Raw genomic sequence first — 25,173 nt, forward strand, 5'->3', positions numbered from 1 at the left:
CATATATCATAACTTATTTAACAATTCTCCAATTGATGGGCATCCCCTCAATTTTCAGTTCTTTGCCATCTCAAAAAGAGCTGCTATGAATATTTTGGAACATGAGGGACTTTTCCCATTTTTAATGATTTCTTCTGGATATAGCCCTAGAATTGAAATTGCTGGGTCAAAGGGTATAAACAGTTTTATTACTCTTTGGGTATAGTTCCATATTGCTCTCCAGAATGGTTAGATCACTTCACAATTCCACCAGCGATGCATTAAAGTCCCAATCCTCCCACAACATTTCCAATATTGATCATTTTCCCTTTTTGTCATTTTAGGCAATCTGATAGGTGTGAGATGATATCTCAGGATTGTTTTAATTTGCATTTTTTTAATCAATAATGATTTAGAGGATTTTAATTTCTTCATATGAAAACTTTCTGTTCATATCCTTTCACCATTTATCAATTGGGGAATAACTTGAAACCTTATAAATTTGATGCAGTTCTCTATCTATTTTAGAACTGAGACCTTTATCAGAACTCCCAGTTGTGAAGATTGTTTCCCAACTTTCTGCTTTCCTTCTAATTTTCACAGCACTGATTTATTAGGCCAAAGCTTTTTAATTTAATATTGTCAAAATCATTCATTTTGCAGTTTATAATATACTCTATTTCTTGTTGGTCATAAAGTTGTCCCTTTTCCATAGATCACTTAGTCTGTTTATCTATGGTGTGTTGTAGTGGTTTCTTAAGACAACAATGAAAACTGCCTTGTCAATTAACTCTTCTTTTCACTTGAATACTTAGAAGCCATTGGCCTAATTTCAATATTGTTGTATCTCAGAGAATAAGGAGGCCTGAGAAGAGGGAGAAAGACTAGAAAGCTGGTCACTGGAGCAGTCAGAACAGATGGATTTGTTGATTAAGCTCAACTTCTTAAATGACCATGGTTCATGGCACCCAAAAAAAAAGTTTGAAATATTGCAAGAATTTCAAAAATGTGATGCAGAGGCATGATGTGAACACATGCTATTGGGGAAATGGTACCATAGATTTGCTAATGCAGAGTTGCCACAAACTTTTAATTTGTAAAAAAAAATTCAATATCTGCCAAGTGCAATTAAGTGAAATACAATGTGCTTGGGATTATGCAGAAAAATAAGGCAAAGCACTTTTTGTTGTTCTGAATTATTAGTTTTGTTGCAGTAGCTGTTGTCAATAGATAGTTAAGTACCATATATATATATATATATATATATATATATATATATATATACATATACATACATATACATATACATATATATATATAGGAAGATTGAAATATAATCCAGAAATTTGAAAATCAATATTTGAAGTAGGGTATAATGAGTGGAAAAAGAACCAGTCAGTAATACCTGAATATTTTATATGAATGACTTTGAACAAGACAGAACCCCTCTAAATCTGTTTACTCATCTATGAATTGAGAATTGTAATATCTGTCCTGTCTACCTCAGAAGACAAAATTTTGTAAGTAGAAAAGGGAGAATTTTTCGAGAATTGCAAAATGGTATTGTCAGTATTTATCAGCAGAGCCAAACAGATCTTGAAGTGATCATTTGTATTAATATTATTATTTTATATAGTTAATTTGTACAATGTTTTTAAAAAAACTTCTCTAAATCATATCCATACTTTAAAATAGATAGCAAAATAGATAGCAAATCAGTGAGGTTGGTAGGTCCCTAGATAATTTTTCTGTTTGATATATGAGGAAATGAAAACCCAGAGAGATTCTGCCTTGCCTAAGGACACAATGTTTCTGGCAGACGAGTTTTCAGGAGAATCTAAGTATTCTAATACTGAAACCCAGACTCTCTGCCCTCAGTCATCTTGCCCTTTTAAAGAGAAATTAGATGAACAAATGTACATTTAGATTCATCCCACTGAAACAGATAGATAGATGATAGTAGACAAATACTCAATTAGATTAGATGGATGGATATATAGACAGACAGACATAGAAAAGCTTCTGCCTATCAGCCCAGCACCTGTATAAATTTAGCCAATATTCCTAAAATCTACTCCCAAAACAAAGCTTGTTGATGTAAGAGCTCTATTTATTGTACTCTTCCATCTTACTCCTCAAAATCTTCATTAGTATTACATGAAGAAAGTACTGTGACCCACCTTAAATTGGAAATTTTCTAAACAAAGTTGGAGTTGGGGGGGGGGGGGAGGATTGACAATCAAAGGAAAAGAGAATCTTAGAATTTAAAAGAACTATTTAGGACATCTATTTTAACCCATTCCTGACCAGTGAACTGCTATTCTACCCAAGAGTCTGAGAGTCTGACTGAGGAGGAAAAAATTGTTAAAGGAGAAATGAGATTCCGAGAGAAAGGAGCACTATGACATCTCCCATCAGTAGACGTGAAGGCTTAAGACTACCATTGAGGCAGCACAGTGGATAGAGCACTGGCCTTGGAGTCAGGAGTACCTGAGTTCAAATCTGACCTCAGACAATAATTACCTAGCTGTGTGGCCTTGGGCAAGTCACTTAACCCCATTGCCTTGCAAAAACTAAAAAAAAAAAAAAAAAAAAAAAAGACTACCATTGAAGAGAGACCTAAGTTGGCTGTTCTTTTTTTCAGGTGGCTGACCTCTTGCTACATTGTGGTAGACTATATTGACTTTAAAAGTAAAGCCTTTTTAAACTGTATCTAAAATCTTATCCTGATCTAATGGCCCCACTGAAAGAATTAGTATGGTTAATGTGAGTGTAACTGTGCTACTTTAATTATGCTCCTTTTCAATCATCATTTCCCCTTCTAAATAATTCACAAGTCATATCTTTTAAAAATGGCACAGAAATTCTCCTAGAATTGAGATCAATATCAGTGGCCTATACTTATTTAAGTCTATATTCTTTTATTTTTTGAAAATTTCATATCCCCTCTGCTCTATAGTCTTATAAGAAGTCTTATAAGTCTTATAAGAAGTCTTATAAGTCTTATAAGAAGTCAGTTCAGTGGCCACAATGGCTATGGACCTAGAGCCAGGAAGACCTGAGTTCAAATACTGTCTCAGACACTGCTGTATGATCCTAGGCAAGTTATTCTATCTCTTTCTGCCTCAATTTATTCAACTGTAAAATGAAAATAATAATAACAGCATATTTGTTAGAGTTGTGAAGATCAAATGAGATATTTGTAAAGTGGTCAGCAATGTGCTGGCCCATAATAGTTACTTAATCAATAAACATTGAATGCCTACTAGAACTAGATAAAGGTTCGTTCCCTATCCACCTTCAGGTGCCTCTCCCATTTTCCATAATCTATCAGATATCATTAATAGTGTTTCCACAACCAGATCAGTCAATTATTTCAGCAGTTTTCCCAGCTTAAGTGGGAATATTTTTGTGACCAACAGAGTTCTCTCTATTTATTTATCTTTGAGATTCAGTTCCCTATTAAACATTTATTATCTATCATTTTCAGGAATAAAACAAAATTAAAACAAGTTAATTAAACCCACCTCCCCAGTACTGAGCAGTAATCTTAAATACGCTAGAAATAATTTGAATCTATTTACCCCTCCCAGTATGAACCCTTAGTTTTAAAAAGTATAACTGATATTATGGATTTATATATAACATATTTTTAAATTAATAATAAACACTAAAATTATATATGAACTAATATTAAATTAATGTTAAATATATATATCTTTAACATATAAAACATTATATGTTCATATATAGCATTTGTAAGGTTTGCAAAAGAGCCTTTTGTATATCATAATATTTTATCTCCATAACAACATTGAGAATCAATTCAAAAAGTTTCTTGCCATTCTAAGAATATAAATTGCAAAGAAGGTGGTTCTCTACTTTGGTAGAGAAAGTTCCTTATACTAATGGAATCATAGATCTCGTATTAATTTTTTTCAACTTCTGAAAAATATTTTTTGTTCTTAATTTTCCTCACAAGCCTCAACTGGCATAAAGGATAAAGTTTTGAGCCTAGAGTCAAGGATCTGGATTCAAATCCTGCCTCAGAAATTTATATCCTGTTCAAATCGTAGGCAATTCAAGTAGTTTCTGAATCTCACTCTCTATTTCCATATAACAAGAATAATAACATCCACCCCACTGGATTGTTATGAGGACCAGATGGGATGATATAAGTAAAGTTCTTTGCATACTTTAAATTGCTAGACAGATATGAATTATAATTATTCTTATAAATCTCTGCAATGTTTTAATAGTCATCTTTTTAATTTTACTATTAAAAATCTAAATTGGACAATGAATTTCCTATGTATTCATATCAATATTTTAGACTACTACCCTTTTATTTCTTTAGTAGAATTCGGTTTGTAGTATCATTTTTCTTTTTCCTTCATTTGATTCTTGATAGCTTTCTATCCCCCTTATATCAGCCTCTGAACTTACAGAATCTTTCCCTGAAGCCTCTCCTAAAACCAATGACGATCATCAAATTATACCCTTCCTTCTTCACATTTCCTATCACAGATTCTAAGATGGAGTGCTCCTTTTCTCTCGGAGTCTCATTTCTCCTTTAACAATTGTTTCCTCCTCAGTCAAATTCTCAGACTCTTGGGTAGAATAGCAGTTCCTTTCATCACTTCCTCTGTCTGTCAACCAATAAAATTTTAATTAACACAAGAATTCATTGGCTGTTGTGCTTTGAGTAGAACACTCAGCAGATGTCAGGATAATTTAGGTTCCCTATCTACTACTATATTTTGGGTTTGGACTATGTTTCCTGGATGCCTCAATTAATCTCATCTTTTTCTTTCCAGGGAATCTCTGGTATACTCCCATGACAATATCACTTCTGTTTCTTTACTTCCATTTTCCTCACTTAGTTTCTACCATACTTCCCCACTAAGGTTCTTCAATTTACTTATGTTATTATTTTTGATATTTAGTATTACTCTATTGCTATGTATTTTTAATCCCTCCTATTTTTTGAATCTGATATATTTTACCTGATTGATATTGTCATCAAGGGCCACATTCCACCCATCTTGCTGATACTTGAAGTCATCTGATTCCTTGTATTAGGATCTCTATTTCACTATATTAATTGCAGTTATTTTGTGCATGTGTGAATAGATATCTCAAGTTAAGACTTTAATTCCTAACTCCTTTGAGGATTCTTTTTTGTCTTCCACAAAGTACTAAACATTTCTATCACTATTCTTTCTTTGTTTTGATATCTTCTCTCTATAATATCTGATCTTCTAGATATCCATTCAAATGGAAGTTTTCTTTGTAAGCAGAGTGTGATTATTGATGAGGTAAAAAACATCTAGGATGAAGAAAGGAAGGAAGGAAGAGAGGGAGTGAGTGAAGTAAGAGAGAAGAGAGGAAGAGGGAGGGAACATTTATCTGCAAAGAGTTAAGCACTATAGTAAAAGATAAAATAAAAGAAGATAGATTAGTGATAAAGCAGCCAACATTATCAGGAGGCAATATTTGTGGAATATTGCCATACTGTGGTTTAAAAGCAGAAACAACAGAAACATTTCTTGAAAGGACAGAATAGAATGAATGAGATTCTTCCCTATATAACATTGTTTACTTTGAGATTTCTGAGGAACGTATTATAATATGGGAAATGACAATATGTGACTTGGAAACCAAAGCTGAACTGCTAATCCAATCTACTCTCTCTGGGCACTACCTCTTAGCTGAGTAGAGACCAATAAGAGCAACCTAACTCGTTCTCACTTAGATCCCTACTATAAATAATTGTCCATGCTATTAAACTTCTTCACTCATGCTTTAATAGGAGACTTTTTTTTTCTCTAACATATATCAAAATTAGTATTGAACAGTTTAACCAAAATGCAACTATAGGAGTCACCTTAAGTTTATTTCATCTGTCATATCTTTTTTAGTCAATGATTCTTCTACATAGAGATATTCTGTGTGTTTCTAGTTGATTGTGTCTTGGTAGCCAGCATCATTCATTTTTTGTGTTTTTATGATATCCTTTATTTTTCGTGATACAAAAATTGAATCAGAAAGGCACAGAGCTTCATGCTTGTATGTGTATGTATGTGTGTGTTTTCTGTTCAGATGAATTAAAAATCACTGGCAAGCCTTGAAGTTTGTATCCATAAGTTGCAATGTCAACCTCTTTTGAAAATAATCTTCAACCAATTCAAGAAACAAAAGCATCAGGTCAGGGAACACTGGAAACTAATGATTGTTGAAACTTGCTGGCCAAGCTAATACTTGACTCCAAGGGATATTAATTTTTTTTCTGTCATTAAAGAAGAAAAAAGTGATTCTCCTCTGTAACTGATAAAATGATCTTCCAAGATAAAAAATAAATTAAATTTATATTGAAGCTCTGGCTAAGGGACATGACAGGTTCTTTGTTAGAATTTTCATATGGTGTATAATGGAACATATAGTGGACTTTAACTGCTTCCAGTAACATCAATAATGCAAATCTGTGTTTGAATACAAATGAATGCCTATAAGGCCTGTTTTGGTTATTAATGGTATTAATTATCTGACTGTTCAGTGTTGTTACTGTTGTGTTTGGAGAAATACTTAATAATAAAAGGCTGGAGGCAAATCTCAGAAAAAATAGCAAACTTAATAACAGAGATCAATTCTACCATGCAAAGAATTCAAGAGTATGTTTACTGGTGAAAATCCAGTCTACATTTTAACTCATTAGGAAGATACTCCTCCAGTGAATTCATTTTATGATATGACTTGTTTTCTTTTCTCAACTAAAAGAAATACTTCTGGTATATATATCTATATCTATATCTATATCTATCTATATATACACATATATATATGTATATATATATATATATATACACAGAGAGTAACTGATTTCCTAGTATTAAAAACTAAAAGTCTCCCTATCTTAAGTGGTCATTACTTAAAAAGATCTTGTAGCTATAGGCCTACCCCTAAAGGTGAAGATGTTCATGAACAGTCCCTTAGAATTGCTTTGAAATTCATCCCACTCAAATTTCTCTTTGAGGGTTCATTGACTATCTCGCTAACGTGGGAGAAGAAATGGGGATCATATGAATGGACTGAGCTGGTCCTCTACAAATATCTCTATCATTGTGAAAATAGTCCAAAACAGCTTTTAAAGAGGAAGAGAATAAATTGAGGGAGGCCTGTCCAAATCTTCCCCATACTGGATTCCAGTATCTGATTCTAGAAATTGACACTAAACTATTGTGGCAGGTGACATATGGGTTACCAACCCATCTGGTTGGCCAGGTTTATTGCCATCATGGCAGGTAAAGCGATCATTTATAATCAAGTTGACATCAGCTGCCAGCAGAAGCTGTGTTTCTGTGCCATTCATGCCAGCTGCAGCAGTTTTCACTGATTTTAAAATTGAACTACTTTACGTCAAAATCCTTCCCTCAGGCCTGTTTGCATAGGAAACATGACCAGGAGCTCAGAACTCCCAAGAACATAATAGTGAAGCTCCTCAGACTGAACAACTCTCTCTACCATCAACAAGAGCACAGCCCATTGAGAAAATGAAATGTAGATTATACATCACATGTCTCCCTGTTTCTATTAGTAACATATTTTTTTTCAAATGGAGTCTCTGATCTGCCCCATTAAATTCAATGAATCAGAGATTTGTAGATTTGGAAAAGATATTAGAGTCCATGTTGCCTAACCCTCTCATTTTAAAGAAGCAAGAACATAGAGGTCAACTAACTTACTTGGCATCATCAAAGTTGGACATGAGCTCATAGACTGACTCCCCAGTCTAATGTTTTTTCCCACTTATAAAACTCTTTCTCCATAACAACTCTCTGATGCAAGCACTAAGATTATACCAGTTTTAAAGATGAGAAAGATAAGTTTTAGTAAAATAGAGTACTTTGACCATGAACAGTTCAAGCTGAGACTTGAACAAAGAGTTCTTGATTCCAGTGCTGGTGCTCTATTCTTTAAGATCACTTTGCATTTTCTTTAGACAATGAAAATCTCAAGACTACCTCAACAGAGATATGATAACTGGAAATTGTAATGGAGCTTGAGTTTTCCATTAAGGTTCAACCTCAAACTGAATGAGGAAAGGGAAGGAAAAGGAATAAGCATTTTCAAAGTTCCAGCCACTGTGCTAAGGACTTTTATAAACATTATCTTATTTAGTCCTAACAACAACTCTGGAAGTTAGTGTGTCCTCATTTTATCACTGAGGAAACTGGGAGTGACTTGCCCAGGGTCATACAGCTAAGTGTCTGAAGCTAGATTTGAACTCAGGTCTTCCTGACTCCAGACACAATGATACCAGATCCTCCCAATAATAATGCTGGAGTTGCCAGGAAGTAATACCTGGACTCCTTGGTCAGAGCATTCTATGCCTCTCCTCAATTAAAATTGCTGCTCCCCAAGACCAAGGAGTCTTAATTTTTGTTTTTATTCATGGTCCTTTTTGGCAATCTGCTGAAGCCTATAGTCCCAAAGTCTTCTCAAAACATTATTTGTGGACTAAATTCATAATTGAAGGAAATTCTACATTTCAGTTAGAAATTAGTGAAAATAAGGATATAATTTTTTTCCTATCCAAATTTATAGACTCCTTGAAGTCTAATTAATGGCCATCCTTTAGACTTCAGGTTAAGACCCTTAAAAAGAGAATTCAGTTTTTTTGGAACTCAAAGGTCAAGGCCTGGATCTTTCATTTGAGCACTTTTGCAGTTTTGCTTTGAATTATTTCCTTTTTTAATTTCAGAATCTCATTTTTGGTACACTTAGCAACTTGGGTACTTTTTAACCCTAAATCCTGGTTCCCAGGTAGACTTCTCAGTGTGAGAATAATAGAGGCAGCCTAGAACTGATCTGTCTTTACCAGGTCAGGATCAAAGTATGGTACAATCAGAATTCAATAATACTCTGCACTATGGATCTATTTGTTCTGTGAAAGATTAGGGGTCATTCCCAATGTGACAATATCAACTGCATTCACAGAACTATATTATTTCATGTTTAGTCTCTAAGCATTTGGGGCCACAAAAATGAGTTTTAAAGTTGCTTATTCTGTTAAACATGTGCCATAAAGTTAATGGGCTGCAAAATTCTTCAGATTATGACTAAAAAAACTCATCAAAATTCACCAGTGATTTGTTTTATATTGTCTCTGCAGTCATAAAGCAAGTTAGAAACAAAAAAGCTACCACATGCAGGAGTCAAATAAAGTCAGATATACCCTTTAGATTAGGGTATTTTGCATTTCCATGGCATTGCAGGAAAATCTCAGTTTCTCAATCTGAAAAGACATCAGTTTTATTGCCAATTCATTTCTCTATGACTTGACATGGTCTGTGGGGCAAAAAAGATTTATAGCCAATTCTCTGAGTACTAGTGCAATACTTTAACAAGAACTGCTCTTTTTTTTGGTCTTTTCCTTTTATTCTTCTTTTAAGTTGTCTGGAAGGAAGAAAATGCTGTATCACCATTCTTGGATTGGTCTTCCATATTATTTGACTCCTTGGCAGGATGTCATTCCAAAATAAGAATTCAGATTGAATGTACCCTTTTACCCCTCCCATTAGCAACACTTGCAGAAATGTAGATGACAATAAGAAAAGTCCTGTTCCAAGTAAAACATAACAATGGTTTGACACCCTGTAATGAAACATTGTCTTTTCAGGACGAGTCTGCTTCCGCTGACAAACAGTATAAACAAGAGGCGACCCCGGTCACTTATTCAACATCAGCTGTTTCTAGCTCGCAGGAGGTGTTGTATATCAATGGAAACGGGACCTACAGTTACCATAGTTACAGAGGGTTAGGAGGAGGACTGCTAAATCTGAATGATGCTTCTAGTAGTGGTGAGTCCTTATTACAGATTGTGTGTGTGTGTCCAGGTGGGGGTGGCTCTGTTCAAAGCTGGAGAGAGAAGAGAAGACTATACAGATGTCTCCCAAATACATATTCAGATGTGCTTTTTTTTAATCTCACTATTCTCAAAATGGCAAAATCATTATGCAATTGTAGGTTACACATAAATCTCAAAACAAACTCCACAAAATTTAACTAAGTAAATAAAAAAAGTTTCCCCCACTATGAATGGTAATCCCTGGGATTAAGTAGAACCATTTTTATGAAAAAATAATATTAAAATATGATTTTTTAAATAAAAGAATCAAGATGATCCCTAATTTGGGGGAACTGAATCACAGAAATGATAAATAACTTATTCAAGGCTACAAGGGTATAAGAACATATGAGAAAATATGAGAAGTATTAGACATCAGACCAATAGAAAATCTAAGTAAGAACTGTGTGTCTCTAACTATGGATATTTAGGAAACAAGCATAATAATTAATTTCCTTAAGAACAAAGGTTAAGGACATCACAGTTTTCCCACAGCCTACTATGGATCTATAATTCTTGAATTCTATTATATTACTTGATTCCATTTTCATCTTCCCCCTTCTGTTAAGGTAGTGAATCACAAAGTTAGCTACCCACTGTGTAAAGTGGTCTTTCTTTAATTTGTTTTGATTCTCAATCTTTTGAGTTCCAATGACTGTCTCCATAATTCTATTACTTTGAAATTTAATAAATATGCACCATTTTACGCCCTCTAGTCAATCAGTGGAAGATCTAAGGTCTTCTGATGTCCATTCCTACTGAATCATTCTCCTTAGCTTTGCCTTAAAATTTTCCAAGGACCTCTTAGCCTTCTTCACTATTACAAATTACCCTGTATTTTTTAGCCTAAATCTTTCCCCCATCTTCATGTTATTTCTTCCCCAGGATATTAAGAAGGATAGTGAAGAGGGAAAAGACTGGCTGTAAAATTATTAAATATAATCGATTTGTAATCTACTTTTAATATAATAGGATTTAGAGTTGGAAGGGACCTGACAGGCCATTAGAAAATGGAGGCCTGGGGCGGCTAGGTGGCGTAGTGGATAAAGCACTGGCCTTGGAGTCAGGAGTCTCTGAGTTCAAATCCGGCCTCAGACACTTAATAATTACCTAGCCATGTGGCCTTGGGCAAGCCACTTAACCCCATTGCCTTGCAAAAAAACACTTAAAAAAAAAAAAAGAAAATGGAGGCCTTATGAGAGTACTTTACCCAAGCTCCCAAATGTAGGAACAAACTTTAATATAGAAACATTCTCTGATTATGCTTTTCTCTAACACATAATACTTTGATAATATATTTTGTAAGGTAGAGCAAGGTCTCACATTTTTTTTAAAAAATCATTGCATATATATATATAAATATATATATATAAAAGTTATATCTACACTACCTACCTTATATATATATCACTAAATTCTTTCCTAAAATATGATTCTGCTATATGGATGCTTGACTTTAATGAATATTGCTTTTCATAGCAGCTATGTGACATAGGTCAGTATAATTAGCCCTAATTCTAAGGTGAGGGACCTGAGATAGAGAAATAAATGTGACTCAACAAACCTATAGCAGAGCCAAGATTATAATATGTATCCTGTCCTAGGATCAGACTAATAAGCATTTAGAATTTTATGAATAAAAAAACTGAATTCTTCCACAATTCATCCTCTATTGTAGAATCTTGTGAGAAGTGGAAAGGTGAGCAGTAGACTATTTGTTATCACTACAGTTCACTCAAATAAAAATAGTTACATGAGAAACTATGTAAATGGGCTTTTGGTTCTTTATTGTTATTATTTTTAATGTAAAAAGAGGTGTGAGTGTTGTGTGTATGTGTCTTTTCCTGCCCAGCCTACTGAGGATGTAATGGGACCATTATTTTTTTTATAATCTTCTTTATGTATTCATTTTAAACCATCATACAATAAGATAACTTTAGCAAAGGAGATGGTTTATAAGTAAAATTAATATTTTTAAAGTGTTAGTTGATGATTTTTATTAACTTTTCAATTTTAGAACCTCTAGAACCTAACATAATTAAATCTTAAGTGGTTGATATGAGGTATAGGCCACACTCTATACTCCTTGAAGTTTAATGTGTGAAATGTCTCATATAGGTTCTATAGGAACTTGTGATATTTATTTTAAAAACAGAGGCTTTCTTATATATTTTCTGTGTATATGTTTTATGATCTCATGACAAATCAAATTTTATCATTTTAAATAAATAGCTGAATAAGAAATTTTGATGAACTTATAAACATTTAGACTTATTAAACAGTGAACAAATTATTATCAAAACATTTTTTCTTCATAGTTTGCTTACATGCTTGTGATGCAATACTAGGCAACATGATATAGGGACTTTCATGACGATCCTCAAATCTACTGTCACTTCTACTCAGGTTATTCTATGGGAAATAGTCATTTAACTTTTATATTGAATTTATATTTAAAAGTTATACCTAGGGGGCAGCTAGGTGGCACAGTAGATAGAGCATTAGCCCTGGAGTCAGGAGGACCTGAGTTCAAATCCGGCCTTAGACACTTAATATTTACCTAGTTGTGTGACCTTGGGCAAGTCACTCAAATCCATTGCCTTGCAAAAAGCAAAATTAAAAAAATAAAAGTTATATCTACACTACCTACCTTAAGTTTCAAAGTACAATTTTGTATTCTATGATAGAGTGTAGAATGTATTTTCAACAAATTGATATTTTCCATTGAAGGCTTATTTATTAGTAAAATAATGAAAACATTGACAATTCTATTTTTGTTGGATTGGGGGTCTTTTGACTTGTTTTCTCTTATTTTGGGGGGAAATGAAAAATATTATTAGTGATGCTAAATGACAGCATACCTTAGAAAACTATGCTCCTTTTGCAGCAACAGAAATACATTTCCAAATGCTATTCAGCAGAGATTAGACAGGAAGACCATGTGTCACTGGACTGCGTTAACAACCAAAGAATGTCTCCAAGGGCACGATTATTAAGGTTTTATCCAGATTAATGCCTCTCTGGTTCAAAAGGGTAGTGCCTCAGTAACACAAGGAAAAGAAGGGAGCTTATTTTGGAAAGATATTGAGAATCAGAATTATCATCTGTATTTCATATTCTAATAAGTCATCTTATTGTCCAATATTACCCTTATTTCTGAGTATCAATTTGAACTAATATGTTGATAATTTAACCAACACAGGACTTACTACAAACTAAAGATGTCATTTTTATCATTTGATAATATTTAAAATATCCTAGTACTTAATTTATGGTATTTAGGAAAATCTTAGCAAAAGTTGATAGTTTTGAAAAATATGTGAAAAAATATTTACATTGACAAACTAAATCTTTCCAGACATTTCAAACATTTTGTGAAATCAAATGACTTGTTGTTGTTATTGTTTTATATAAAAATAAATTCCATTCACTGGTTAAAGTATAATTTGACTTTGGACCATAAGACAGGATAAAATACTAAACCTCTATAGCAATCAACTCTGTGACAGTCAAAATAGAAGCAGATAATGTTAAGGTCTTGAAGCATCATTTCAGCTGATATCCTATGGAAAGGAAGAACTACTTTCATACACATTAGTCATAATCAACACATAAGAGACATAGATAGAGCCCAGTTTTTATATAAAACAGAATTGCTGAATTCAGCTCATTGCTAAAAACTCAGACTGATCTATAGTCATTTCTTAAAGTGGTAAGAAACTGGTGACTTAGAACACATTGACAGTGAGATGTAAGCATAAAAATAAGATAAATGTATGTTCTTGGTCATAAACTAGATGAAGGAAGATAAGACTCTAGACCATTAACTGAGGTTAATAAGCCAGGTCGAGATTTGGGGTAAGACCAGTATTGAAACACATATAAAGCTTTTTATGGGGGTTCATAATCCTTTTTTGTGTGTAATACACCCCTTTGGCAATCTGATAAAGGTTAAGGAGTTCTCAGAATAATATCATTTTTAAATACATAAAATAAAATATATAGAATTTCAAAAGAAATCCATTATATTGTAACAAAAATGTAGTTTTCCTCATTCAGGTTCATAAAATTCTTTGAAATTGCTCTGTTTGTATTAAACCTAAGTTTACACAGGAGAGCAAGGGGCCAGATAGATGTTAATAGCTAATGAAGTACTCGGAATACTATTCCCACAGAAGGAGATATGTGGGGTTTCTCCCCTCCTGAAATTTCAGAATCAAAACAAAAAAAGAAATTGTGTTCCTTTTGTACCATCACACAACTTTTACATGCATTCTAAGTGTTTTCTGTGTAAAGAGAAGACAAAACTCAATTTATGATCCACCAAAAAGGTAGTTAGAAATTTCCAAAATTATTTCACTTTTCTTGTGCTTAAAATGTTTATCTTTGGAATAAAAAATAAGATATATTAATGAGGAGATATATAGCTCTTAATACTAACATATGAGAAGAAACATGGTGTAGAGAGTGAAGAGTTAGTCTGGTAGTCAGGAAGACCTGAAGAGTTCAGGTTGTAACTCTGCCACAATCAAGTTGTATTTTACTGGGAAAGTTACATAATCCAAGACCAAAAATTGCAAGGCAGTTACTGATATTAATTGATATTGTTTCATTTCTGGGAGCTATCTATATAGATTTTAAAAAGATGAATATCAGAGAGCCATAATTTAAATTTAAATATAAAAGAATATACTCTCCAAATTTTTCATTCCAACAGTTGTAAACAAAATTAGTAGCAGCTTGACAATGTTTTGATGAGCTAAATATGTTTATATTTTTGCTTAATGATCAAAATTGTTACTCTGAAATTACTGAGTTTTATAAAAAGTTAAAATCATGAGGGATTGCTGTTTCAGTATTCTAACTATAATTCTAATGAATTCTGAAGAAAAATCATTAAAATGTAATGTCTACGTTCCACACTTGTATATATGACTATGAAAAATGACATAATGTTTGCACAAAAGGAGGTTATAAACTAGAAGAGTGAGATAAATTCAGTACACTGAAATTGGATTTAAAAGACATAATTTTTGAATCACAGCTTAAACTCCAGTTGATTATGTGACAAAAGTCACATATCATTTTGAAGTCTTATTTCTTCAACAGTAAAATGGGTATGCTATTATTTTACTTTCTGTATCATTGCAATTTTAGTATATTTGCTTCCAAAGTGAGCACTATTATATTACTTTCTCCATAGGATTGCTATAAGGAATTGAAACACTACCTCATAGATACTTACACTGATATTTTTGAATTGCCCTCCTTGACCCAAGAGTATAGCTGACATTTCTTACTCTCAAGTTCTAGGAAAACATCATGTGTTTATAGTCTCAAAACCATTGGTCATTTGTCCCCACTAGAGTATTTTCCCTTAAGAGTCAGGCTATAGACACAACTAGTTCAAAGCCAAAGCATTTACTAAAATTACATGAGGAGGAAGGGATAACTTCTAGCTAGAGAAATCAGAGAAAAACAAATACAAAAGAAAAAACTTGAACTGAACTTTGAAGAAAGAGAAATTTCATTAAGGAAATGCCCTACATTAAGGTATAGGAGTTGGAAAGAACAAAAAAAAAAAAAAAAAAAAAAAAAGACCAGAATAGTGAAAAGTAGCTTAGCTTGGAGCTACAGTTCACAAAAGAAATATTTAATAAGATGGAATGGGTAGATTAAGTCCAGATTGTGAATAATCTTGATTATCAGGCTAAGGAGTTTTTATTTTATCCTGTGTAAGTGATAGAAAGTCTGAAGGGGATTGAGCAGAGGAACAGTATAATCAGATTTGGTCTATGCTTTAGAAAAGTTATTTTTTAATTTTAGTGAAAGATAGATGGGGAAAAAAGAGAAGCTGGGGGGCAAAACAGACAAGTTATGATACTCTAGCCAAGATATAATGAATGCCTGAAATGAACTGGGATGGTAGCAGAAAAAGTGGAAAGAAAGGAATGGATAGGAGAGATATTGTTGAAATACAATTGGCATATAAGAGAGAGATTCATTCAAATTATGCAGTTGTGATGACAAGAAAACAAGAAACTAATTCTCTTTTACTCTAATGGTTCTGATGTTAAAGCCTTGGGGACATCTCTACTGTTGAGTTACATTAAGCTTTCTAAAGAAGTTCAGAGTCCAGTTGACTCTAAACCCTATACAAAGTTAATTGTGTCAAAGGTCCCTTGCCATGGTGTCCAATTGGATTCAACATTCAGCCTTTGTCATCTATGCCTTCAGGGAACTACACAGAGACCAGATTCCATCAACTGAAATTTTAGCCATGAGATGGAATGTTGCCTTGAACAGCGTATCAGTGACTTTCAAAGTACTCCTTCTATTTGCCAGTCACTGTGTTAAGTCCTTAGAAGTACAAAGACAAAACCAAAACCAAAAGAGTCCCTACCTTACAGGAGTCTGTATTCCACTAGGGGAAATAATAAATATCTGCATGAATGTTTTTTATTTTATATATGTTGCATAATATAAAATTTAAATATTATATTACCATGTGTTATATTATTGTAATTTTATAACATCTTGTTATATAATCAAATGTATTTTAATATATTGATTGTATTATTTTTTCTAGTGTGATATAATAGATATTAAATAATATATACTATTTTATATTTTATATATACACAGAAACACATATATATAATACACATATTTATAATAATTCTTCCCTTTATGGAATATAGAATATGTACTCCTTTAGTGCAACAGCTGTTGCTTTGTCTGTGTATATATATATATATATATATGAATGTATGTCCTTATCTTTATAAATACGATATATATTGGTAAGAGTATAGTGACTGGATTAAGAAAGATCTAATAGGAAGCAGCACACGAGATGAGCTTTAAAGGTAGCTAGACATTCTGTAAGATCTAGGTAAAAAATAAATTTCAGGGATGGCAATATCAGCATGTGCAATGTCATGAAATGGGAGTATGGGTTATATTACATAAGTAACAGTTCTTGAGAGACCTTGAACTACTTTAAGTTAAAAGAGGGCAATTAATAATAATGAGGGAAGTATTCTGAAGTTTTGATTTTACTCCAAGAACCCAGTGAATGAACAGTGTAAGGGGGGAGTTTAAGTGTATATACATCATGCATATTCCGATTGCAAGTATCTTTAGCTAAAGAGCTCTGCAGCAGAGCAGTGCTGGTTGCTGTACCCTGGGTAAGAGGTAAGTTGAGCTTCCTGGCTCAACCAGACTCTTCCTGGTCCTACTTGCTCAGGGCCTAGAATTCTATAGAAACTAGTACTGTTGACATATGGGGAAGAGCTCTCCCACACGCCCCCAATTCCACTCTGCACACCCCACTGAAATGAACTGTTAGGCTATAACCACTATGAGCTAGAGGATAGCAATGAGTTAAGACCTTTGCCCTTGGAAGTTCCCCAAAGCTACGAACTCATTTCAAGGAAAAAATTTATATGATAAATATAACTGGTAATCAGTGAATATTATATGCACTATCTTGTGTTTATAAATATATCAGAATAACCAACTAAAGAATTAAATATGTGCCAAAAATGTTAAAGCATTTCAAAAATATTTTTAAAAGACAATATTTATTTTATTACTATGTTTAATAAACTATACTCTCTATTTTTACTAAGTTCCTTATTAGATGATTTTCTCTGAATTATGAATTCAATATGACTGCCTTCTGCCTTAAAACATTCCCAGCCAAATTCATATTTCTCTTTTTTTTCTCAAATTTAGGTTAGAATAGATTCCATACCATTCTCAAAACAGTCTCCCTCATGGGAGATCTTTAGCCTAGTGCCTTTCAGAAACCTGTGCACTTAGGATTTCAGAGTGGGTACCGCATTATATTCAATATATACTCTATATATTCTATAGAATGTATAATTCTATAATTAAAATCAAACATAACAGTGAAATATAATAAAAAGCTGAGAAGGGTCCTTGCAACTTGAATTTTCATAGAATTTAAACAGATTTGGGGCTATCGTAAAACAGAATCAGTATAATTTTTAAACTTTTATTGATAAATTCTAAAAAATAGTTTAAAGTATTTAAAATGAAACAATTAGAATTTGCAGACCTCAAAACTTGTGCTGTGATCTAGAATGCAATTGCTAGCAGGAATTGGCCATAACTTGATGTGAGGATACCATATCAGTGCCTTGTTTCTCATGGAATCATAAGAAATAGAACAACAATGGATCTGTTGACCAACAAATTGGCTTCAAGTGCAAACTCTGCTATATATTAGCTTTGTGACCTTACATGATTAAGTTCCTCACTTTATTTAATAGATTCAAGTGTCTTCAAAACCTCAGAGAAGTTTTGGTCAACTGAAAGGGCATGTTGACTTCAGTTCTATCTGGATTATTCAACAAAAATAAGTGATTTTACTGTACAATATCTCTCCACTGCAAGATAAATTTGATTCTTCATGTATCTTCAAGTCACAGGAAGGTTTTTAGGGAATACAGCACTGTCCTTAGTCATTGAAAAGAAGATTTCATTAACTTTCTAGACTCTTCTAGAGCTGGTTGCAGTATAAAGGTCTGGTACTTTGAAGTGATATGACCCCATTGTATTTGTTTTCAGTTTTTTGTCTTCCTCCAACTTCTTCAAAGTAAGAAAGTTTCTCTGGGGACCCATCCTGGAAGACGAGCTGAGCTTCACTGGTCTCATCAGCAATTCTGCTGTACAGGACAAGAGTCCTAGAAGGCAGCTTTTCTCTCTTCCCTGTCTGGAAATGAAAATACCCACTCACACTTTCAATTGCCTGGGTGTTGTCACCTGAATGGGATTGACTAAGGCAGAGAGTAACCACTCCTTTCCTGGTTAGCCATATAGCAACTACCTGTTCTAGCCCCCCATCATGAGAGCCAGTTTTATATAGTAAACAGAGGACTGTCCTTGGAGTCAGGAAGGGTTCAAGTGTGGGAGTCCACTCCTGACTTTGTGACTCTGGGAAACTCACTTAATCCCAGAGATCTAGAATTTTAAATGGGGGGGGGGGGGAAACAGGGATCTGAAAACCATTGATAGAGCATTTATTATTGAGTTATTATTAATTTATTATTATTATTAAGTCACAAATTAAATTAAAAAATACAAATTCCATACATAGCCATGATTGCAATTCTTAGTTTTCCATTTAACTTTGTAAGTAAATTCCGGCTCATTTTTTATGTTTGAAACTTGAATGATGTCATTCAGATTTCTATCTCTGAAAAATGCTTAGTCTTGCTGTTTCCTTTTGTAGGAAATGCTATTCCTAACAGGGCTACCCTTCATACTTAACTATTAAAAATAATAGATGTTTATGGTACATTCTGGTGACTAAATTCATTCTATCACTTAATCAAACTCAGAGTTGTGGATATTTAAGAAATGAATATGTTCTCTCTTTCTGAATGTCAATTAATAGAAAGGTGTCCTGATTCAGTGTAATGAATGTATCTTACTTTGTTCAAGCATATTTAAGCCATTTAATCTAATTAAAATAATTCCCAACCTAATCCTCCAGATCTTGGGTTCCTTGACTCTCTTAGAGTGACTGAAATATTTCTCTTTAGAAAGACATTTAATACAGTTATGGCTATTCTGTATCTAAAAATGACCCTGAGAGCAAGTCTTTCAAACTGCCTATAAGACTAGACAATGTCGCAAATTGGTGCCTTTTTTCACTAGGGAAATTGGTCTTTTCTGCAGAAAAGTTATGTAATTAATAAAAAAGATATTTTAAACAAAATGAATAAATAAAATGACCTTGAATGTCACTATAAGAAGAGACACATAACCTGACCTATAAATATCCTAGTATCATGCAATGAAATTACTAAAGTAACTAATCATATTTGATGAGACTTTTGTACATTAGGCCATATTCAGAGAACTGTTTCAAAGGATCTCTGTAATAATGAGCTATAATGAGCTCCTACCATTTTTGCTTTATGAACATCTTATAACAATCAGAATTCATCTATTCTGTCTAAAAAATTCACAATAAGATCTATTCATCATCATATTCCAGGGCCTCTCTAGATACCCTACTACTCCATGCTAACTATGACTTTTCATGAGCACATTTTCTCTACTAGTTTTTTAACTTTACTTTGAAATAGTTATTTTCTCTCTTAGCTAGCTGAGAGCAACATAAAAATTTGAAAGGAGGAACATTGGATCAATTGCTGAATCGCTTGAATGTCCAACTAATCTACTTTCAACAACTTCACCCCAGCAGCAATTCCTGTTATTTCTTCATACAAAAACACTTCGTTTATTTGTTTCTTTTAATCCAACAATAAGATGGTGTTTGACATACCAAAAATCTTTATCTGGTAAAGGGAGATTAAAATTGGTAAAGAGACCATCTGTGCTGTTGGAGAACACTTGTATTTCCTGCTTCCAGAGTGGTTAAAGGAGATGAGCTCTAGAGTTGTGAGCCAGGCCAAAGTCAATCAGGTAGTCAAACTGTCACCACTATAGTATCCCAAGCTAAAAGAGTTGTAGAAACTGATTCAGATTAACAATGGTGTAGGTCAAAGTTCTCACACTGATCAGTAATAGGATAAGGTCTTTGAATGACTGATGTACTTCTGATTCGGATGAGATAGGGGAGGGGAGAAGAAAAAAATGGAAGAAAGGAAGGAAGGAAAGGATGGGAGAGAGGAAAAGGAGGAAGGAAGACTATTTTAGGTTGTTCATGCAGAGACTCCCTAAAGCCAACGTTCCCATTTCCTCTCTCCCTCACAAATTTAACTCATTCTATCTCTCATGGTCACTCTGTTGTTACAATGACAAGGAACCCCTCCAGGCACTTTATCCATTTATTTTGTATTATCTTTGCTAAGGTTCCCCTCCATTAATTTGGATAATTGAAAATAGAATGTATAGGTTTCTCAGCATTCTCCTGATACAGGCTAGATAATCCTACTTGCCCTCCTTTTTTTTTTCATCCTTTCACTCAAATTAATTTCTGAAGAAAATTAAGTATTCTTAAAGAAGCGTCCACTTCTGCTTTATTCCTTACTTTGACTTACTTTTAATTTTTTTTAAAGAGACTTAGAACTTAAAAGAAATTCAGGGGATCACATAATCTATACTTCTGCTTCTAGATAAGCCCCAATTTAAATTTTTTATGTTTGAAACTTGAATGATGTCATTTAGATTTCTATGCCTGAAAAATGCTTAGTCTTGGTGCTTCCTTTTGTAGGAAATGCTATTCCTAACAGGGCTACCCTTCATACTTAACCACTAAAAATAATAGATGTTTATGGTGGCTAAATTCATTCTATCACTTAATCATACTCAGAGTTGTGGATATTTAAGAAATGAATATGCTTTCCCTTTCTGAATGGCAATAAATAGTTCTTTACATATCTATATATCTATATCTATATATAGTTACATATTTTATATATATATATATATATATATATATATATATATATATATATAGTTCCTAGATAGTTCTTTTATTACTAGTTTCTTACAGAATTTCAGAAAATTAGAAAAGGTGGAATTAGGAAGAATAAGTTTCAAGAAACAAATTAGGAAGAAGCAGCACTAGCTTTCACCCATTTCAACTCCAGGACAATTGAAAAAATACTGTATTTATAAAAATAAATAAAATGTGTTTATATTTCTGTTTATAGTGGGAAGAAAAACCACATCTCATATATATATATGTATATATAAAATCAACAATCAATGACACTTTGTGGAAGGTGATGGAAGCATTTGGTAAAGTGCTAAGAAAGACAAAACCAACTTTCTGCTTTAACATGGCCATTTGAAAATATGACTGCTCTTCCCCTCCCCCAAGCCAGTCCTGCTATAAATCATGGTATACAAGAGCAATGATCATTTTGAGGGACAGTGTTGGATTTATTAGGACATTATTGGTTCCCAGAAGGCTATTAACCATCAAACTGATTGCTAAGTACTGGTAACAAACAATTCTGAGGGGATTATTGCTGAGATAACTCACACATAGCCTTGCCTCTTAGAGTTAACAGTTCTTTATCAGCATTGCTGGAATAATTTGTTCTCATATATATATATATATATTATATATATATATTATATATATATATAATATATATATATATATATAATATGACAGCCCATTACATAATGAATTCTACCTTAGAGTACATAATTTCAAATAAATCTTTCAATTTTTAGAACAAAATTTTTTCCAGCCAAGTTTTTAGTGGTAGTTTTATTTTTCACGTAATCATGAGATAGATGATCACCCAAGAAGGTGAATAAAGACCTCCAAGAATTTCTATATTTGGAAGTTAAATGACAATTGGTTATTAATGAAACATGGGAAGATACATTGATATAAAATACATCTTGAAAGTGAAAATAATATGTTGTAATAATTCCTGAAATGAGCTGCCTTAGAAAGTGGGGTGCCTTCTGCCACTAGAGTTGTACAGAAGCATGATGGCATTTGGTTAAGGATGTTGTAGAAAGAATTCATGTTATAGGTAGGGACTGTACACCGACATCCCTTCCAACTCTTATATTTCCATGAGTCTATGCAATGTAAATGTCTGTATAAGTAGAAGAGATATTGATATGCATTTGGAGAGTTTCTTCATCTTAGAATTTCCTATATTAGGTTCTATCACATCTTAAAGGAGTTCCTCATGAAGATGGAATTAAGAGACAAAGCTCATAGAGGCTCCAAGGTAACCTGGAATCAGAAAGGCTTAGCTCATATGCAGCCTCACTTATTCTACTCAGGGCAAATCACTTAATCTCTGTTTGCCTCAATTTTTCCAATTAGAAAAAGATACAGAATCTTAGCATTTACCTTCTATTATTGTTGTGAGGATCAAATCAGATAATAATTGTAAGGCACTTATTCCCAGTATTTGGAACCTAGGTGGCACTATATAAATATTATTATTATTATTATTATTATTATTATTATTATAGATTATGCCTCATAATGAGCAACACTTGTAATGTATTGTTAAATAAAAACAGGAGAAAAAGTTTAACTAGAAAATTCAGGGGTAATTTAAGATTTTACTGTAGCTGTCTAAATACAAGCATTTAGACATAAAATCCAAATTCCTATTTATATTACATTTGCAATAAATATAATGAAGGGTTAACCATCTTTGTTCATTCTTAAAATTATGGAGAGGAGTTTCTTCAAATATGGAGGAGTCAAGATGGACTCTTCTAGAAAAGATTGTTTTCACTCTCAAGAGTGATAGTGACTGCATTTTCAATGATTTCCTTTAAAAGCAAGACATTTAGAGGGACTCAATCATGACTTTTTAAAAGAGGAAATTTACAGCACAAGATATGTAGCAGGAATTGTCATTTTTTTCAGGTTTTTGCAAGACAATGGTGGTTAAGTGGCTTGCCCCAGGCCACACAGGTAATTATTAAGTGTCTTAGGCCCCATTTGAACTCAGGTCCTCCTGACTCCAGGGCCAGTGCTCTATCCACTATGCCACCTAGCTGCCCCTGGAATGGTCATTTTTAAATTTTGTTTTTGTTTTCCTTTTTTGGTTCTCATTTTCTTTTTCTATATTCTAGCCAAAAAATAAGCAACTTTAGTTTGGCAATGTTTTCTAGGTGATTATCATACTGACAGATTATTCTATGTCAGTCTCTTGGTTGTTAATTTTGGTTGTGCAGGTGGTCTTTGTAGACTCAAGCTTCTTTATAAAACCTTTTTTCTGAGTTTATTGGGGAGAAGCAAGAGCAGAAGGAAAAAAAGGAAAATGAAAAAGTATCTCTAAACTTAGCAAACTAATGATTTTCTAATCCTCAGAGAAGGGCTGGGTTGCAATAGTTGGCCCTAACAAAGATTCCCTGAATAATGATTTTAGGATGAGCCTTGCCTGAGAGAAATTCAAAGTCTAGAGAAAGGATATGGTTCAGTACTTTCTTTTATTAGTTGGAAAGGTAAAAATAGTTGAATAGAGAGTGACCCTGTAATTCCTTTGGTAGTGAAACACCTTACCCAGTGCTGATTGATATCTTCTTTGCCACTCACAAAGAGAACTGTTTGGAGCACTTGCCAAGGCAGCACGTGTCAGGCAAGGCTTAACCCAGTTCTAGGATAGCCCTTGAGGAGAATGAAAACAAAAACAAAAACATGACTGCTGTGGTAAAAATGTTTTAGACTTTACGGAGATGTCAGATTATATTTTTTTTTTCCAAACTAATCTCAGAGATGGACCCCAACAAATACAGGATATATAACTTATAATATAGCAATAATACAGCAAAAATAACTTATAAAACAAAACATTAAACCAATACAAGTATGGAGGGTAAATCATTAGCAGCATTTATCAATCAACCATTATTGTTTTTTGGCATAACAGGCAATCAATAACCAATAAAGAGTCAGTGCCTGTGATGTGGGAGTAACTGTGCTAACTGCTAGGGATACAAAGAAAGACAAAACACAACCCCTCATCTCAAGGAGTTCACAGTCCAATGAAGAAGTCAATATGCAAACGAAAGTGTTCAAACAAGATCAATGAAAGTAATTAAAAGATGGAAAGCACTAGCATTAAGGGGGATTAGGAAAGGATTCTCCAGGAGGTTGAGATTTTAGTTGGAACTTGAAGAAAGCCAGAGAAGCCAGGAGTAAGAGATGAAGAAGGCAAGAATTCAAGGCAAAATACAATTAGGAGATAGCCATCTGGCAGACAGAAAAGAGAGCAGACCACTGTCACTGGAATGCAGAATCCATGGATGGGAGGAAGTTGAGGAAGAGTTGAAAAGAGAGTAGCAAGATGTGAAGAGCTTTTGACTGTCAAAGGATTTTACTTTTGATGCTGGAAGCAATAGATAGCCAGAAGACTATATTAGTGGGGTGGAGAGGTGGGGAGACTACTTTGGGAAAATCATCTTAACACCTGAGATAGAGGAGAGACTGTAGTGGGAAAAATTTGAAGCAGGGAGAGCAAATAGAAGGCATTATCACTAGTCCAGGCATGACAAGATGAGGCCCTTCACTAGGCTAGTGTCAGAGAAGAGGATATACAATAGATGTCAAGAAGCAAAAATTGAAAGACTGGGAATGGAGACTGACCAAAAGAGAGTAGTTGATGGTGACATCCAAGTTGTTTAACCTGAGAGACTGGAGGTTGCTGTTGTCCTTGAAAATAATAAGAAAATAAAAACAGAGGAGAGCTTGGGGAGAAAGTTGAGTTTAGATTTGATTGTGTTAGTTTAAAATATCTATAGGATATTTTATATTCAAGATATCTAATAGACAGTTGGAGATGCTAAACTGG

The 25,173-nt window shown here is 33.4% G+C and overlaps 1 protein-coding gene across 3 annotated transcripts in view; it reads left to right on the forward strand.

Annotated features, from left to right (window-relative positions):
• NOL4 (nucleolar protein 4) overlaps nucleotides 1–25,173 on the forward strand; it is a 507,107-nt gene that overhangs the window by 476,366 nt on the left and 5,568 nt on the right. For all 3 annotated transcript variants that reach the window (XM_074201260.1, XM_074201261.1, XM_074201262.1), the window contains one exon: nucleotides 9,659–9,839. In XM_074201260.1, coding sequence (XP_074057361.1) covers nucleotides 9,659–9,839 — 181 coding nt within the window. The remainder of the gene's footprint in view (nucleotides 1–9,658; nucleotides 9,840–25,173) is intronic.

Source organism: Macrotis lagotis, chromosome X (genome assembly GCF_037893015.1).
Source record: "Macrotis lagotis isolate mMagLag1 chromosome X, bilby.v1.9.chrom.fasta, whole genome shotgun sequence".
NCBI lineage: Eukaryota > Metazoa > Chordata > Mammalia > Peramelemorphia > Peramelidae > Macrotis > Macrotis lagotis.